Source organism: Rhopilema esculentum, chromosome 10, assembly GCF_057945365.1.
Source record: "Rhopilema esculentum isolate cy_ngs chromosome 10, ASM5794536v1, whole genome shotgun sequence".
Lineage (NCBI taxonomy): Eukaryota > Metazoa > Cnidaria > Scyphozoa > Rhizostomeae > Rhizostomatidae > Rhopilema > Rhopilema esculentum.
Window position 1 is genome coordinate 7053217 of NC_142824.1, and position 19708 is coordinate 7072924.

A 19708-nucleotide genomic window follows, 5' to 3' on the forward strand; every position below is an offset into this window, starting at 1 on the left:
AAGGAAGCACTTACCTCCTCTGCCCCCTATCAAGTGGCTCCTACGAGAATGCCAGTTTTTAGACCTGCTCTTTCACTCATATCCTTTCAGCAAGAGTTATTCTGTTCTAATGTTTATGTTTGTTTTTTTTGCTATATGGGCTTGCTTTGTTGCTTCTCATATGGTTTACAAAAACAAAGTATTCAAATTATGTTACAAGGAACTTTATGTCTCTATAACTTTTCAATTACTACTGTTACCTAAAATCCTTTTCGACAGCTAACCTAATTCAAGATACAAGTTTTGCGGATTCTGCTTATGAAATTGGGATTTTTTAATTTAAAAATCCGCTTTTGAAAATATATCAACGCTTGATTAAATGACTAGGAAAACGCAAATAGGACGGGTTTAATGGGCCTAAGATGTTTAGGACATGGTTGATAAAGTGGGCCTATCTAAGCCAGTTAGCTAATCCTTTTAACAAATTGAAATGGCTATCAGCTGCTTTTTCTCTAAGACTTTCATTGATAATCTCTACAAACACATCATACTGAGGCAAAATGAAAGAGAAAAATGGTACTCTACGCAGATAACGCCGACCATCTTTAGATAACTCAGCCCAAAAGGTAACATAAACAAAAAGGTTCTCAGTGAACCTAGAAACTTAAGACGATGTGGCTTATCCTTAAAATTTGTATGCGAATACATGGAAGAACAATCGGCCTATTTACAAATCATGATTTTATCTATAATTCCCCAAGTTTCCATGAAGTATAGTGAACCTATGACTTCAACTTGGATAAGCAGACAAATCCACAAAACCAAAGAAGAAAATAGCATGACATCTGCATGACTACTTCTGACATTTAATTTGAGAGTTTAGTTCCAATTTCTTCGCAGTTGTGTTTTGCTCATATAATTGAAGACGATTTAAAGCAGAACAATGAAATTGATATTATGCAGTATGCAGGTAAAATTGAAGAAAAAATCGTATAGGGAATGTATGTAGATTATATGAATCAAAATTCATGTTAAAGTTATAAGACTTTTAGCTAATACATTTTCTATTCCAATCTGTGAAAAACTTGATAGCCTTATTATATTAACTACTTTGTTTTAACTATGCTCGTGTGTCAATCTTGCAAAAAGATGATTTATATGGGCTGTCATTTCCACCAGTGGTGTACCCGAAAACTTTTAGGGAGGATAACGCAAAATGAAAAACAAAAACAGCGCTTCATTACATTTTTTAGAAATATGAAATGTTTTATGCTTTTTAATGTATCTTTGCACTGAAAATTTATGCATTTAAAAATGGTTACAGTATAAGCAAGTTTATAAGGCAACATCATCACCAAAAGCTGTTAGGCTACTATAGGCCCATTAAGTCAACAAACTCCTTGCTTTCTTTCTGCTTTGTACAACTCTCATCCTAGCGATCTATGCAATGTTTTACAGATCATCCTTTTGTCCCTCTTTAGCTTTTCGCATTCTCTTTTCATAGAAATTGGTATCCTGTCAGTGATCTTCTTAGTCCACGTTCTTGCTTCCATTTGGCCCACATGGCCTGCCAACCGCCACCTTTATTTTTATGTTTTTTTATGATATTAACAGCTTTAGTGTGTGATCTTAAACTTTCAGGATTCTTTAGACTGTGTTTAAAATATTTTAACTTTCAAGTCATGCACTGTAGTACTAAGAAGTAACAAATTTTATTTGTTGATGTTTTTTAGCCATGTTTTGGATTATCTTACACTAATTATTAATGTGTTTTCATTTTTCAATGATAATTACTAAACAAAAATTTATTGAATTCCAATGGGGGCTGCCCCCGCTGCCCCCGTGCTTCCGGCGCCCCTAGCTCAACCCATATCGAAGTAACAGTATACTGAGGTATATCGGGTAGCATACTTTGTCTAAAGGGTAGAGAACAAGTCTGCACATTCAATACTAATGCATCATCTTTCGTACTTGCTTTTAACGTCACGAGATGGTTCATATATCCAATTCGTATAACACAAAGTAATTTATTCAACCTTGGGTTTAAGCAGCAATAGCACTGTCAAGGTCATATGATTCAAGTAGTCATTTTACAACGATAGGATTTTTAGGCAGACAGTGGAGCCTCCATATAACGATAACGGATACGGTTCTGACCAGTGTAATTGTCCGTTGCAAAGAGGTTTCCTTTGGATAGAGGTTCATTTTATTCTTGTCCATAGCCCTAAAGAGCCATTATATATTTAAAGACAATGGTTGTACCATCAACAGGGATATATTTTACATATTCTTGTTGAAACACGAGCCTTGCCTCCTCGAACCTTGGCACAATCATGGATTTCCTTAAAACATTTGTATCTCTGATGACCATTGATTTGTATCTAACACTGAAATGATACCTTCAATGGCAAGAAGTTCATGATATCACATAATTAATTTTATGAACAGAATAACAAGAAATCTGTTTTATTTCCAGGGTGTATTGATGTTTATGAGCCTCAAATATTTAGTATGATAAACACATTATATCTCAAGTATGGGTGCCATGTGTGCATAGTGTGGCGGAATTACGATTTTACCCGGACAAAAATAATAAAAAGCTGTAGGTTCCAAATTTTGGTATATAGGTTCCATACGATACTGGGAATAACCAGAAAAAAGGCCCCATCAAATGGACATTGGGAATTCCTTATTTGGGCAAATCCCATATGGCGCACTGATCAGCAGGGGTTCAAATTTTGATGTCGCTAAAACCACATTATATGTACATATTCTGAAGGACAGTTTCGTGTTGAACAACTTTTATTCAACATACATGCCCTTACAATGTGGAAATAAGTACTTTCTGGTCAACAATAGCAGATAGGGGCCAACTGGGCAATAGAATGAATACAGTGGTGGCGCCAGGGGAGGGCTAGGGCGCTACAGTCCCTCCATCGGAAGCATCTAGCCCCCTATCGGAAGAGCATTTTAGGTTATTGTCGGAGCAAATTTGACAAAATAACGTACGAAAACTGCATATTATAGTCAATTTAGCCCCCCCCCTCCTGTTGGAAACTCCAGCCCCTCTGTCGAAAGATTTCTGGTGCCACCTCTGAATGTATATAAGTTTATTTATGAATAACTTATATGCAAACAATCTTTTGGTGGTACAAAACTTGTAAATAGCTTTGAAAAAAGCAAACATTTAGTAAACTAAAGCTTTTCGTCTGACACTCTTCAGAGTTTAAAACGTCAGAACATAAATCGAAAACTCTACGCTAAGAAATATATATACCCAGTTTCGATCCACAACTGGGTATATATATTTCTTAGCGTAGAGTTTTCGATCTATGTTCTCACGTTTTAAACTCTGAAGAGTGTCAGACGAAAAGCTTTAGTTTACTAAATGTTTGCTTTTTTCAAAAATAACTTATATATTAACTAGATCAAAACATGCGATGATGAAATCTTTTCCAACAAGGAGCAGGTTAAGAATCCTGCTAAATATTTTGAAATTTCTGCAAGCCGTGTATTATTTTGAGAAAATCTGCGTCCGGCAAGTGTGTAGAATTCCCTTGTTCCGTTGAGAAATTGCCAGATTTCCGCAATCTACGACAAATTTCCCTTAAAATTCTGTTCTTCCGCAAACACTGATGACATTTTCATTTGGAGAAAAAAGGCAAGGATCTACCCTGTGCCTTGCAGACACATATTTTTGCTGGTAATAATTGCGGGTACGAAGGTCTTTTAATGCAGAACACAGGAAAAGGTGAATCACGTTAAAGTATATATATTTGTCTCAGGATTTTCCAATTTCCAAGTCCGGGTTTTCCGTTTTTCATAACTATTTTCCGGGTTTTGGGTCCTAGGTACTCTCAAAACACCCTCTCTTTTATGTGCGCACTTTTCAATTGGAAAGTTTGAAATTTTTGGGATTATACGTAATTTGGAAGTTATCTCTTTTTCTGGTAAAGAAGGGCATAAAGGGAATATTACTGGCCCAGCATCAAGCTGTAGTTATGTGCATCCACTTTGAATTTGCACTGAATTTGGCAGTGTTTTTTACGTCTTAGTAACAAAAATTACTAAGATTGAGGATGTCAACGAATAAAGTTGAAAAACTGTCAGAATTGAAATCTTCATCTTTAAATTAGTTTATAATGAAAAAATCATGTTGTTTGGACCGTTCAGTCGTGAGTTACTTTGTTTTGAATATTTAAATATTTCTTTAGATTTGACCAGAATTTGCTGCTGCAGTGAAAAAATTTCACTTGAGTCAGCCCAGGCTGAGTGGGCCCGGGCTGAGTCAGCCCAGGCTGAGTGGGCCCGGGTTGAGTCAGCCCAGGCTGAGTGGGCCCGGGTTGAGTCAGCCCAGGCTGAGTGGGCCCGGGTTGAGTCAGCCCGGGCTGAGTGAGCCCGGGTTGAGTCAGCCCGGGCTGAGTGGGCCCGGTTTAAGTCAGCCCGGGCTGAGTGGGCCGGGTTTAAGTCAGCCCAGGCTGAGTGGGCCCGGTTTAAGTCAGCCCGGGCTGAGCGGGCCGGGTTTAAGTCAGTCCAGGCTGAGTGGGCCCGGTTTAAGTCAGCCCGGTCTGAGTGGGCCGGGTTTAAGTCAGCCCAGGCTGAGTGGGCCCGGTTTAAGTCAGCCCGGGCTGAGTGGGTATTATCATACTTTATCTTATTCACACACTTAATGATTTTGCATCGATAGAATTTGCGATATAAAATGAAAATATTAAGCAAGAGGATCAGCCATTTTTTCCGCGCGCTTTTCAATATTCACTCGTCCCACTTGTTTCTGCCCAATAACCACTAAATTTGCGTATTTTAAGGGTACGTATGTTAAATAACAATTAGTCAGTCTTCATTTGACTTCAATCACTTTCATACACACCAAAACCTTGTGTGAAACAAATATTGATAGTCTAATCAATTTAGTTGCTATAATGTCAAAAAATAGCTTCGTAAATTGTTCTGATATTCAGTATGATACTTTTATTTCAGAAGCAGAACGCAACATTTCGTTTGGTTAGGTAGTATAACGCTGCAACCCAAACAATTTGAATATCATAACTGCGATGTGCCGCGTTACCCCTCCACTACTGAGAATTTGTAGACGTTCTTTTGTTGGCATGGGAAATGATATCGTCCTGTACCGGTTTAGTTTGGGATATGAGTATCATTTTCAAATCTTTTATTTGATCATTTGATCGATGTAAGATTGCCTTAGACGTTGACGCAGAATGGCATCAGAGCATCAGAGCATATGGTATCTAGAAATAAAAAGGAATCACGGTTATGCAATGATCACAGTTTAGTGGCTAGGATGAATTAAGTGGGAGGCGTGTAAATAAGGTCTCTTGGTTGAAGCCCCCTAAAAAATCTTCTTTGAATGCATCATTTCAATTGGCCTAAAGGTCATCTCCAAATAGGACTTGCTATTCATAATCCACACTCGAGGAGATAATTTTAAATAGGAAGGAATCGATACCCAGGCAAATTGATCAAATTATATTCATTATCTGAATTTCCTCAGTGATTTAAACTATAATCAGAATGTGTTGCTTCATTACCAATTAGGCCCTACTGAAGATCCATTGATAAATTTTTAGTGTTGCTTGTGAAAATTGTGTCATATTTGGGATAGAGCCGAGTTGCTCCCTCGGGGAATGGGGGGGGGGGGTACCTTAACATGTTTGAAGGTAAGGGGCTTGCCATTATTTAGGGGTACCTTTTTCTGAAAAGTGCAGAATTATCGGTATCAGTTTTTGAAATATGTGCGGAACTATGGGTACCATTTGAAGAAACATGCAGAATCATGGGTGCCATTTTGGGAAAAAATTGCAAAATTATTAGGAGGGATATTTAGCATTAACAAAATGAATGACCAATTAGAAATAAAACTATGAAGTCTGTGTAATATTGAGATGTTGGGGCAAAGGACATGCACAATTTGTTTAATGATCTTTACGTGTATTAAAAATTTTATTTGCTTTGCGGAATTATGGGTATAGTTTTCATCATGTTTGAGAAATGATGGGTCACATTTTTTCAGACATTTGCGGAATAATGGGTCCGTACATACAGTAAGTACCCAGCCAATGCACTGCGCTGTCAATATTGCAGTTCTGCTAAACATTGTGACAACTTCATAATGGGAATCTTTGATGCCTTGCAAAGAGACGTCATTAGTCGTCAGGGTCTACTTGACACACGAAGAAGGTAGAAAAAGCTATGGGCATTAACCAAGACTTGATTTACGAGGGCAGCTCTTGTTAGCAGAATAAAATATCGTAATATTAGCTGACTACCTTCAAAATATTCTTATGAAATTTTGGCAAATATTTTGCTCAATTTCTACTTTCGTGAATAGGATTGCTCGTACTGGTTAAATCACAAAGACTGGATATTATGAAATGTGCGCTCAGGGTCTTTAAAAGGCTTCAAACTTCAATGTCATTATAATGGTTTATCATTCCGTGACGTGATTGTTCATATCCCGCAGATGCAAATATGTTTATTTTTGAAAAACAATTCAAAACGCAGGAAAGCTGCGGGATTGGGAGAGACCGGCACTTCATGCTTCATTCACTCGTCGCACACTTATGATGGAATTTCAGCGGTTAGGAGGAATACCTAGAAGCAAGGGTATTTCCTGTGTGTAGGGAATGCATTGCATAATATCAGCTATTTCCGGTTATGATTGGAGAGGAAGTGACACTCGGAGCTGCTCGAAAACCGCTGAGAGACCTGATTACGTCTTTGGAAGGCATCTATTGCCAAGAAGTGGTTGGACAGCCAAGGACTTCGAGTTGTCACACAAGTGGGCGGTAATTCGTCTGCAGTACAGCGTAATAAGATTTCACAATAGACAAACGAAATAAAATATACGTTAAAATGAGTAACCCAGGAACATCAGGTGAAATTAAATTTAAAACAACGATGAAGATCTTAAAAAAGGAGAATGATGGGCCAGTGTTTTTTAAGTATGATGGCGAACGTTTTCAGTATACAGAAACCATAAAGTTTCAGTCTGGTATCCAATACAGAGTAATTCTTGAATTCAAGCCTAGCATGGAATTAAGGTAAACACACATTGTTTTTTATGTTATTGTTTAGGATGCAGCAAGTGAAGTGATATTTGCATTTGCAGGTATTATGAATGCCCAATTTGCTTTGCGAGGGCCTAACTGCTTGGCTGGTAGGTGACCTGCTATCATTTCATGCATTTCCCAACACATTCAAAATACAGAACTTTGAAGATCTTGGCGGGTCTACCTGCAAATCAAAGGACTTCTTGCTGGTGCTAATCGGTGTTTTGATTTTAAATAATCGATTTTATAGTCAGGATTTTGGGTGCAGATGGTAGTGAAACTGAAACCTATGCTTTGAAGAATTTTCAGCGTTTGTTTATATGAGAAAATAATAACCATTGACGAAGAAGCCTGGAGCTCGGAGATTTCTATTTACAATCAAAATTTTCTTTGATTCGATGATCGAAAAGAACGTTTAGTCTAGTGACTGTCCTGGTTTGAGTTTTGTTCAAACCTACTGAAATGAAGCGCAATTATTTCAAAAGCATCTTAGAAATGAATGGTTGACTTTATGCCTTTCCTTCCGTTTGGAAATTGTTCTCAAGAGTATGACATACAACATTGGTGTAGTGGCCACTCTCCTTTTTTCTTTATTTCAAGATGAATCCAGAGTTTAGTAACGGGAGAAAATAATGCAGGGATAATCCTCTTGTCATTTTGTCAAAATTTGATCCAAGTGCTTGCTTCCATAAATATTGATAATTCAGTTCATTTGAAGCAGGTGTGTAGTGCTATGAAAAGGACAACAATCAAAGCTCTCACAAAAAATACATAGCATATTTAGCAAGAAATAGAATCAAACTGCTTTTTTGCACTAACAAGGGAGCTAAACCCACTGAGTCCCCTTGGTGTAAACCCCCTGTTTCACCTAATTTTGTTTTCAGTTAGAAATTCCATGGCATGCAGTTGCATGACATACACAGTATATCAACAACAAGAAGACAATTTTTAAGGAGCAGCTCTTCTAGGCTATCTGGGAGAGTGCTTCCTCCTTGTTAAAAATCTATCATTCTATTCAGAGAACTACTATATAGAACCCTGAGAAAGCAAATCATAAAAAGGTACCAATGTAATATATAAATTGTACATAAATTTATAACAAAACATATATGTACAATGCATGTGGTATTTCATCCAAAATAGCAATAATATAGTAAGCAAATAAATTGAATATCAGAATGAAAATATAACAGTTTGATTGTTAAAAACACAACGTTTCGCGCATGTCCTCATTATCAAGTGTACAGTTATAGTCAGAGTACGTGTATATGCTCGAAACTTTGTTTTTCTAACAATCAAACTAATATATTTTCATTCTGGTACTTAGTTTATTTGCTAATTATATTATTGTTATTTATCAATGTAATACCCAAAGTAATATATTGTTTGCTAATCAACTGCTGAATTTTTGAATTAATAGCAAGAAGTAAGAAGACACAGATTATTTCATATATTTTTCTGTATGATTTGTAGCATTAAAAGTTTTGCAGTTTTCCACTTTCCCTGTATTTTGATTGTTGCACAGATATATTAAAGTGACAGCAAATTAATTGTGAATATTCTGCATCTTACAACAGTGTGATTTTAGACTCCATTGTTACACTTTCCTTATCCCAAAAAGAATTAAAGATTGGTGTCCTTAGATAAGACAAAATAATAGGGATAATAATTGGCAGGTTACTAGTTTATAATGTATTTAGAAGTTTAATATGAATTGCTTTATAAAATGAATATTTTTTTATCTTGAGTATTCTACAAGGTGATTAGTTTTTCGATAAAGAAGACTTTCATCCCAACAAGCTTTTGCTCTCGCAATTTTTATTATTATTATTATTCTTTTTATTATTATTATTATTATTTTTAATTCATTATAGTGTCTATGTATTTAGCATATTGTGCTGATTGGAGACACAATTTATTACTACCAATAAAAATAAAATTGCTAAGCAAAATTTTTATACAAAGTTTTTAAAGTGGTATAGGATATTGCCTCAATAGAAAAAACCCATGAGACACAACAAGTAATAAATTTATCCCCCGACACTGTACCCCCAGCCATCCCCAAGTACTCCACTCAAGTTGAGCTTAATCCTAAGAACCTAACCCCAAGCTAAACCTTGTCTGGCCTGACCCATAGGAATAACTCTAGCCCCTTAGATGACATGTGTGGATGTAGATGAAGTAGTAATGAAAAGTAGTTTCCTGTAAGATAGTACAGCTGGTTTAGTTCAATCATTTGTCAAGCTCATATAATAACATTTGTCATTAAGCAGTGACTCATCTAGATCTCTTCAAAGTGCCTTATTAAATTCTTTTGTTATTTGCAAATGTAATAATAGTAGGATTAGGATATGTTGTTGCTTCTGTCATAATCCTTCTAGAAGTAAGAAAACTTTTTCATGAGTACCTTTGTATATTGTCAATCAGAATTAAACTCATTGACATTTTTTAAGGTTTAACAGTGTGATAGATTTTATTTTGCCAAAGTGCCATTAATTTTTTTCAAGCAATGGCATACAGAATTAATGCCATGTCATGAAATTTTAGTTTAGATTATTTGAAACAGTTTGACTTGCTTTTTTCAGACGAGTAGGAAAAACAATAAAGAATGTTGGCAGCTAAAGAATCTGCAAGCTGGATTATTGACAATGTTTTTTTATATGGCTAATAGCTATAATGTTTTATTAGAAAACATGCTAAATTCAACAACCCTAAGGGACTAAAGGGCATATCTTTACACTTTAGTGAAGAGAAAAGGACGGTTCTAAGTTGCAACCCCCGAGTTTCATACTTTATGCAATCACTCAGCTGTACTTGCTTGTGTACTGCTGCGCTTATGCACAATCAAGCACTACATGACAGACTGGTTAGCTTTCATTATTTATAATATTTTTTTATCAATTTCCATCTCATCCATGTGCTGTTTTCGTGGCTCTCTACTTTTTTTATTCCTCAATTCTATATTTGCACTTCATGTTAAAACAGATTAAGTCAGAAGGATAGGATTTTGTGATTAACTAAACAATTCCAAGTTTCCTTTTCTGAAACTGGTACTCTTAAATATGATTTTAAGAGTTTGTTTTTGTTAATAATGTTTTTATAAATATATTTCCACTTACAAACATTCACATGGAATGTTTTGTAATAACTGTTTGATTGGTACAATTACTGCCCACCTTTCAAGCCTTTGTTTTAAAACCCAGATCGAATCACAAGATAATGAGATTACTAAAACATTATCAAGAATGATTGTTGTCAGGATTAAGACATTATATTTTGCAATGGAAAAGCATCCAATGGGAAAATAGCTTCAATGAATGAGCTTTCAAAATCAACTACTCTTGAACAGATCCTTGAATGTCAAACAAGTCTCTGTTACATAAGACCCTGGTATACAATCAAATTTTCTTCTTGTCAGATATTCATCAGAAGTCTATACTGTCTAATATTCTGTTGTTGAATATAACATTTTCCTCATTTTTGGGCATAGCTGAAACACAAATCCCAATCGCTGTGCAGAAAACTTCATCGTTCATTTCACAATATTGATATCTTACAAAAATCTGGCCTCTGAATGGATTGCTTTAGAAAAATTCATTTTGAAAAGGATCTCTCGTAAATTAAGAGAATTTTTTGTAAAATCTTCAAAGAGCCAAATGGTCCAAGACTTGTTCTCAAAGCTATGTATGATGTAAATGATAAAAAGTTTTATTTTACATTTAAACCGTGTTTCTGATATGCAATCACCTCAATTGGATATTATAACAGTAGCTTGGAAACTCCAATTTCTTCACTCTTTTACAATTTTTGGGTATACATTGCCTATGGCTATGCCTTCCAGGAATAATACTTCTTGTGCCCACGACCAACTCACTTGCAGTATATCTCAGCATTGAACAAACTGCAGCTTTCGATTGTTGGAACATCGATTTTAAGCCCATTATTTTTTTAATATGTTGTATTGTTCAAATTATTCTTACCCTCAATAAAAGAAGCAACATAGGTATACAAAGCTCACTTTTTCTTATCTCTCACATTTTCAAATCCCATGAGTTTACTTGCAACGCATTCCTCTTTGAAGACAGCATTGACAATTTCATAAATAAATTTCCGCAGCCTCCTTGTCCGTCGTTGAGAATTTTCAAAAAGTACTTCATCGGTTTTAGGAATTTTCAAGCAAGTGATTATGATATTCTGTTACTACTTCTCATGTTTTTATTGCTTTGACAAACATAGCATAAAAGGTTTTGTGAAGGTTATTCTAACAAGTTTAAGGCCATCTTACCGAAATCGCATCTTGTTTATCTTTATCTTTCTGTCCTGCCAGCACCTACTATCTTGTTTTCCTTTTGAAGCATGGCGATGAATCTTTTTGCCGCAAAGTTAGTTACATCTGCCGGATTAGAAGCAATCATTTCTCATTATGACACGACTTTTGCCCTGCCATGAATTATGTCATAGCTTGCGAGGTCCTCTTCCCATGCCTCATCATTACGTGAAAAACGAGATAAGATCTAAAGGGAATATTGCCTCTTAGAGGTAAAGTATCTAATGCCATGCTTAGCTCAAATTTGGTGCGGGAAGAAACTGTGTCGATTTTTAATGCCTTTTCATAATGAAAATGAAAATTTAAGAAATACTAAAAAACAAAGGAAACGTGCATGAATTAAACTGATCCTGCCCTTACTGTAGTCTTAGGCATGTTCAATAATCTTGTTACTTTAGAAACACCCTCTCGTAACATTCTGCGTAGTTAATACGACAGCTTTTAGGCTGGACATGTGTCAAGTAATGCGAACAAGTAACATTAAAAATGTATGCTACATTCAAGATAATATCTTTTTATCGTGGCCAGTATGTGAGACAGCTTTTATTGAAGTCTTGCAATCAGCTTGACCTAACAATAACATGTCATTGTTCGTAATTTGATATCGGATTTGGATGTAGCATCTTAAGGAATCGTTACATCCATGATCATTTGTTGGAGATGCCTTGTTAACATGGCTAATAATAGTAATATTCAATAGAAGCCGATACAGTGTTTACGTCTGTTCGAGAATCAATGCAGAGAGGAGAACGCCAATCGCAATAACTGCCATGAACAATAGAAAAGGAAAGAGTCAAAAGAAGGATAAACCCCAGTTCGATCCAGAAATCAAGTTTAGTATTTGGATGAAAATAATGAAATCAGACAACTCATCTGTCATTTATAAATTTGACGCAGATCGGTTTAATTCTCAAGATAGTCTCAAGCTCCAAGTCAAAAAGGAATACACGATCTCACTCGAAATTAAACCAAGGCTAGATGTCCAATTACGGTACAGTATTGAGATTGAAATTTTCTTGTTAGCAAAGTGCTGTTGCTTTCAACGGTGAATAGTTTGTTTCAACGTTAAATGTTCTCCTAGACGGCTATACCGATGGAAACTATTCCTTGTGGAGGCGATACGAGAAAATTTGCATTTATTCAAAGTATGCTAAAGGAGTTTTCAAGAACACTATAGGCAGATATTTTTTATGCATTCTGAATATTTGGCTTTATTTTATTCCTCCTAATCGTTGAAATGTTTCAGTAGATAGGCCACACCCCTCTTAAATATTAGCATGAATCGTAAAGCTTTTATTCATTTTTTCATATTGAATGACATTTTTGCTGTTTTTTTCGTTTTTCAAACTTTAATTTTTTTTATTTATTGAAAGTTCTTGACACAAATTTTCGTTATTCTTATTGACTAAAAGTTTATTAATTTCTATCTGTCAAATTTTAATACTTCCACAATAACTATATTTCGTTGTTGTCTGTTTGGATGAAAATATATGGTTGCCATAGCTACGTTAAAAGGATGTCGATAGGAATTTTTCCGCACTTCTTTTTTCCCAATGAAGATGGAACAATAATACTAATATTTAGAATCTTTTTCTATAAACAAGTTTGTTCTTAGCAATGAAGAACCAGTTATCCTCATGGTAATATTATAGTAGAGATGAAATTTGATATAGTTGAGTAAACAAAACTTATAATATATATTGGTTGAAGTTCAATGCATAACAGTGCTTTCTTGGCGGTTCGGTTTTGTGAGAAGCAAGTTTCCCTTGCGCAGAAAAAGTGCCTTGTTTGGTTTGTCTGTGGTCTCCCACACTTTGGACTCGCGGCAGGTCGATACACTGTATTTTACCCATTCCGAATGTGAAATGTCTTTATCATAATTAGCTTAATTAATTGCAGTTTGAGGTTTTTCAAAAGCTGATACGAGCTATTCAACAGTATAACCAGGCCGCTAGCTCTTTTTCGTCATCAACGATAGATTGTTCTTCCATGATGGCACATATGACCTAGGATTTAAACCATTTGCTTGCTTGTTTTTGACAGCAATTCATCTTTTCTTTTCCAGTTTCTCTTGGCTTTCAATTTCTAACTTTCCTTTGCAATCGTTATTTCATCAACCTGTGGCGGTTTTCCATTTCAACCTTGCACTAGACAATATTATCAAATAGCCTTCGTATCTTTCTTCAATACTCGACTGCTTGTTATACCTGTTAAATTTTTCCTTATCAGTATTTATTATAGATTTCATTTTTTTCTGAGAAAATACTATTGTCTTCTATGGCAACAGTAAATATAAGTATTATATACTTTTTACACTTGTCGTCATTGTACAATATTATATCTAAAACAACTAATTATGGATTAAAATTGAAGCATCTTTGATCTCTGAATAGGTATTTGAAATCTTGTTTGGTTTCGGTAGTGCTTGCTTGAAAACTGCGAAATTTTCCTTTGCCAAGGTTCTTTAAGCTCCGACTGACAGTTCTTGGGGATATTTCCTAATGACGTCATTGTTGCTCGGCATAATATCACAGTATTATGCAAAAATTTCATTTAATCTCCCTGGTTTTATTGAAATTTCTTTATGAACTTAAGGGCTTAAATTGTCACTGTATTGTTTTGAAGTCCGATTTTCCAAAAGCAGTTAGAGCAGGTATTTATATCGCTATACTGGGCAGTTTTATTAACATGAAAATCTCTTTCCTTTCTAGTGTATTGAAAGTGGCCGACATAGACTACAATTTTAAGCTGGTAAACGACCCTGAAATAGACAATAAATCAATTTACGAATTCACCTGGTCCACATATGGTATAGACCCAACCACAAGCAGGTACAGAGCAGTGATACCTGTTTCGCTGAAATTCAAGAACTACAAAACGCTGAGCTTTAGCCTTCAATGTAAATTTTACCCTGAAGAGGACACAAAGCATATAACCTGGGGCAAAATGCTAAATGGCATTGGTGTTCAGTGCGTTATTCGACGTGGCAGTGATTTGTCCTCTGCAGATAGTGTTGTATTTTCCTAAATTGTTTGGAGTTTTTATTGGAGTTGATTGAGCAAGTTCTGATTACCAATCTCACTAGTAAGGAGGCGTAAGTGGTCAAGGCAATCAAGCAGCAAACGCTTCTACTGCGGAGAAGTCTTCTGCTATGAAAGAAAAGCAAAGGCCTTTAGTAACCTTGATTCTTAAATCGTTATTGTTTCTTCATTGTCATTTCTTGATAAGAGCCAAACGCTTTCCGTTGAATCCATGGTGGCGTAAAATTGTCTGTAGCTCAATAACATAATTTCTCCCATTTAGAAGATAAAATTATGTCCATTTTCATTTTGATATTGTGAAACCAGAGTTTAGGTAAAATTACCTTTAACCTTTAATTAATCTTTGATGAAGAATCCCTATATTTTTGAATTAATCCATTTTTATTAATGTTCCATGATCCATAGGTTTAAACTCTGGCATCGTATTCAAAATTCGTCAAATTTTCCGTTATCAGAATGACATTTTCGCATAGGAATTCAGGTATTGGGCTGCTTAATTTCTAAAATTTCTTAATTACTGTGATATTGGTATTATAGTTATTTCATAAATATAAGAGATCAATGATGATCTATACTTAAATTATTAGGGGATGAGTAATGGGATCTGATGGATCGAAATTCAAGAAATCTGCAGCCTGTATTCTAAATGAGCTTTGCCCATACATTGCCATTTACTACTTCTAGTGATAAAATGGGTCGGTTCAGGCTACAAATTGAAATAAGTTATAGCTTGTTTTGGTCATATCCCAAAGAATACAGGGCCTAATTTCTTATTATGCTCTTTTCTAATGTTCAAACTAAACTGAAACGAGATATGATATCGATATTTTTGTGATATCAAATAGTAACAATGATAGAAAAATTAGTTTTATTTTACCTGGAATGTTTTCCTAAAGTTAACGTATGTTTAAAATTTTTAATTGGACGTGTTTTGATTTGGGAATAAATGTTCGACTTCATTTTCTCATTCTTATTATCTCAATCGATAGCTGTCTGTCTTGTAACCAAAGTTTGAATTCTAAAGTTGCTTTGAACGTCGATTTCCCAGTTGGTGAAGTGATTAATTGATTGATTGGTTGATTAGTTTATTGATTTATTGATTAACAGGGTTGCCCCCGAGTTTATTGATTAACTGATCTGTGCTTTTAGGTCGACTGACGGCACTGCTGGTCAACCATAATAGGTAGGCTTGCGCCATTCTAAATTCAAATCTCTCTCTCCAAATTGTTCCTTTTTCAAAATATCATGAACCCCAAGAACCATCTCCAACCCAACCTCTTTGATGTCAAAGACCCTTGCTTTTGACTGGCTAACATTTAGGAGATGAGGTTTCGAACGTCCAGACCCTTTTAATTTAACAACACAAGCCAATTTCCCCGTAGTTCGTTTGTTGCTAGTGGAGAGAAGAAATTACCGTTCCTCATGAATACACCGTTTAAACTAGTATATTGTAAACATAGCCGTACCCAGCAACAAAGGCAAATTTTTGCCGTTGGAATATTTAAATGTGACATCTAGTCCTATGCAAAGGAGATTCCTCAAAGACGATAATTCGCGCCCTCGTATGACCTTTTTTGATGCATTTTTGTTGAGTCATATAAGCTTCTTGCAAAGATTTTGGAGGTTATGATAAAACTCTTCCCTTGAAATGTTTGTAGGAAAGGATCTTTTAGCAGTAACCAAAATCTGAAAATGTAACAGGAATTGAAGTGAAATTTTAGCTGATCGTCTCAGCTGAATAGCAGACAAATGACAGGTGAACAAGGGCATCTAGTAATTCATGGCGCCGACGAGTTAATTTAACTGCAATGAAGCTCTCTTGTCGTATAATCCCTTATTAATTTACACTATCCTCCTTAGCTACTCTATCTTGGATTGCTGTATAACATCTGGTTTGAGTCAAAGTTTAATCCTCTCATGCATTTTCCACAATACGTAGCTAGTATTATTATTAAAACAGAGAAATTCATTATTTATGAGGTTAATACTAGAAAAGTAATACTTTCAAATTTTGTGTATGTTAATCCCTACGAATGCATTTAAATAATCATAGATTCATTATTACCATAGTTTTCTAAATATACAATAACAACAGAATACTATATAATACCACTTTGTTTCCTGCAATCTTCATGTTTTTATTCTCTAATGGCGTTGACTTTCGGACATGACCTTGGTTTAAGTATTTTCTACACCCACTTGCAGCTTCAAAATGCAGAAATGATAAGCATTTTCATGCCTCTGATTCTGAAATAAAGTTACAGGATATCTGTACCATATAATCTTCTAATTTCGCATAAGTTACATTTGTCTCGTGTGTCTTTTCAAAACCGAAGCAAGAGCTGTGCAGTTCGAAGGATAAATAGAGAAAAATAACTTTTTGGTTAATAAAAAAATATCTGCAAAAACGTATTTTTAATACCAAGGGTTGTTTACATGCTTATTAAATTTCTGAAGTTGTGTTTAATCATATGGCAGATATATATTGTGTAAAGGTATAATTGATTCATGTATTCCAAAACTGGGCAGTATATCTCTAGAGAAAGAACATTTCCTCTTATTTTGTAACTCCCAAGAATGTAAAATGGTCTTCGATTAAGTGGTTTCCAAAAAAATTCGCCAAATTATAAAAAGCCATTAAAATAGGATCCTATTTATTTGGTGAAGCAGGTTTTTTCTTGCCTTTCTAACAAAAATATTTCTTTTGGGTGCACCAGCTTCCATACCCTTATCAAAGGGGTGTTTTTACAGAAAAATTCAACACTATATGAAAATCTAACCTGAAAAATTTAACGATATTGTGATTAAAAAGACTTTACTAAGCTGGTCCATCCAGTTACAGAACCGAGGCACAGAGAATGGCTGGGTAGCGTCACAGGCCGACAGCGTAGCACCCCCTCCCTATTCAATGTTTGGGCGTATATACTGTTCAGGGTTGTAGAATGAACATGGGAGTGAAAGTCATTTTAAAGAAACCAAGGCTATCTAGCTATGTTCTTTAAGAAATGCGGGCATGTACTCAACTCCCTCCCTCAAGTTTCTACCTCATTTGAATTCAAGTGTCTTGAGTGTAACGCCAGCATACTTAGGTCATTGACCGAATACTGCATCATGTATCCATGTTATACTCTTTGTGCCTTGTTGTAAATCTTTGTCTATACCTTCGAATTCTATCTGCCGAAAAGGCAAATCCCGACGGTTCTCGGTGCCTGACCAAGTCTGTATTTACCGACTTCTAAGATGACCAGGATGTGCGCTATCTTCAAGGTAGCTTAGCCTAGCTCATGAGAGGAAGTGATTCATGGAAAGTCCACAAGCCTATTATCATGTTTCTAAGGTGAAAAGGTAGAAAGTCCAAAAAACCAGCCTACCGCCTTTACAGCTTCATTTAATTTCCCTTACAGCTCTTGATAAAGCTTTAAAAATAGAAGGTTATATAAAGAAACACTTACTTTTTCCTTCAAGGGACGATAAGCTCGTTTGTAAATTCTAGGCTTTCCAATGCTTCAACACGCATCCATTGTACATCCATATTTTCAGAACATAGCGAAGTAACAAGTCAAAAATTTAACTGTTCCCATGATAGTTTCTCACGCATGGCATAAACAAATGATAGCAAATATTTCCCTTGGGAGCTTCCCAGAATTCCAAAGGCATTCGTGTCATAACCTTTCGAAGTAAGAATCCACTTATAGATAAGGCTGCAAGAAATCATTTTGTGAAAAGAAACTCGTTTTTAATCTCAATCATTCCACAAAAGAGTACGACTGAGAATGCTTTTGTATTCTCATTTCGCATTTTCTATATATTCTAATTGGACCTATTACCAAATCGAAAATTATAACAAAATATGGACACTCATTTGCAGGTCCAGAAAGGCTCATGATAGGCTGAAGGGTTAGCAAAGTAAGCAGAGCTTTATAACAAAAACAAAATACATTTGATTTAAAAAACTTTATATAAAATCAAAACTGTATTTCATTACAAAATTTCAGAACTGAAATTCGATTAAGATGGACCATAGGCCAATCGGAATATAAGAATTCAATAGAATCACACATAATTAAAGCACATTTTAAACAATCAAGACTTTATTACAGAATGCGTAAAAATGTTTGAGAGACCAATTTTCCAAGCTACTATGAAATTCGAGTACTTTGTACAAACAAAGAATGTTTTTTTCTAAAACCTAGCGAATATGCAGATTCCTATCGGCTTTACCACGGCGATTTTCTTTGGAGAGCTTCGATTTAAAGAAAATACTAAGAATATATACAGCTGTTTTCAGTTTTAAAACAAAATTAAACTACAGCGCTTAATTAATAGGTTTCCCAATGTTATAGAGAAAAAAAACACTGGATTGGATTGTGGGTTAACTTGGATAAAAACAGGCTATTAAGATGTGCCACTTTGGTCTGTCAAATACAAGTCATTGATTCGGGAGACTGCAAGTACCGATACCACTCTAAAAAGGACTTCGAAAGAACTAGCGCCTCACAATAACTAGCGGTTCCCCAAATAAGAAAACTTAAGGGTGACAAAAGCCCCTCAAAAAAGAAAGGAAACATTTTTAAAAACATTATATGAAATATCAAAGCAGATCCATGGAGTTAAAACTATATTATGATGATTGTTCGGCAACGAATGCCGTTCGAAGGATTGCAACTACAGTCACCTAAACCCATTCTCCCTAACATACAAGAGTTTATGTTACCTCTCAGCGGTGAATTGACCCCTTATTAGTCACCTAAGGTGTTATAAACATTATTTTGGAGGAGAGAGGGTGCATTGTCAGTAATTTCAACCGGATTATTTTAAGATTTCAAAATAATACTATAGCAAAAGGGCGTCTCAAGGACCGTGGCACGGATTGTAACATGGGTGATGATTTAACTGCTTCGCTATGAAACCATTAAAAAATATCCCAACGATAGCTTACAATGCTGCTTAAACCGATCTATCAAAGCTTGGTATACGGTTTGCACGCTAGAGCATCAGAAGTAGGCAAATATTTTCAGCCATCTTTCACGGTTACCACTTGGGGTTGTCGTTTGTCGGTAAAGGCAACGAAGAAACTGTTTCCAGGTCGAGTACCCCGTTTGCAGACTATTGGCTTGACGGCTGCTCAATCGAACGGTTATGAAACCAAACCATCGAACGACAAAAGGTTGGCATGTCAATCTTTATCCCTTGCCTTTGCCATCATCCTAGAAATCATACAAAGAGACAGATCAAACAAAGAAATTCCCTTATTAAAGCTCTAAACTTGATTGGGTTGAGATCTCCACTGT

General features: G+C 35.5%; 2 protein-coding genes across 4 annotated transcripts in view; one reads left to right on the plus strand and one right to left on the minus strand.

Moving 5' to 3' along the window:
- Nucleotides 1–4557: 4557 nt before the first annotated feature.
- The window catches only part of LOC135694073 (tubulin polyglutamylase TTLL5), a 35879-nt gene continuing 20728 nt past the window's right edge, over nt 4558–19708 (minus strand). Inside the window, exons 32-33 of one of the 2 annotated variants that reach the window (XR_010517102.2) lie at nt 17870–19624; nt 4558–5228 (exon numbers count right to left, since the gene is read on the minus strand). Coding sequence is in view for 1 of the 2 variants with exons in the window: in XM_065212747.2 (XP_065068819.2) it covers nt 19594–19624 (31 nt within the window). In the remaining variant the exon portion in view is untranslated. Of the gene's footprint in view, nt 5229–17667; nt 19625–19708 lie in introns of those variants that run through there. The other variant, XM_065212747.2, reaches the window with a different exon arrangement.
- Nucleotides 6539–16544, plus strand: LOC148959266 (CB1 cannabinoid receptor-interacting protein 1-like). Of its 2 annotated transcripts, none has more exons than XM_089110845.1 (2): nt 6539–7040; nt 14088–16544. In XM_089110845.1, exons 1-2 carry the CDS (start codon nt 6853–6855, stop codon nt 14401–14403), a joined length of 504 nt encoding a protein of 167 aa, XP_088966971.1. In that variant the 5' UTR covers nt 6539–6852; the 3' UTR covers nt 14404–16544. The 2 variants fall into 2 exon arrangements, with proteins under 2 accessions (XP_088966971.1, XP_088966970.1); XM_089110844.1 differs by lacking the exon at nt 6539–7040 and adding an exon at nt 7047–12367.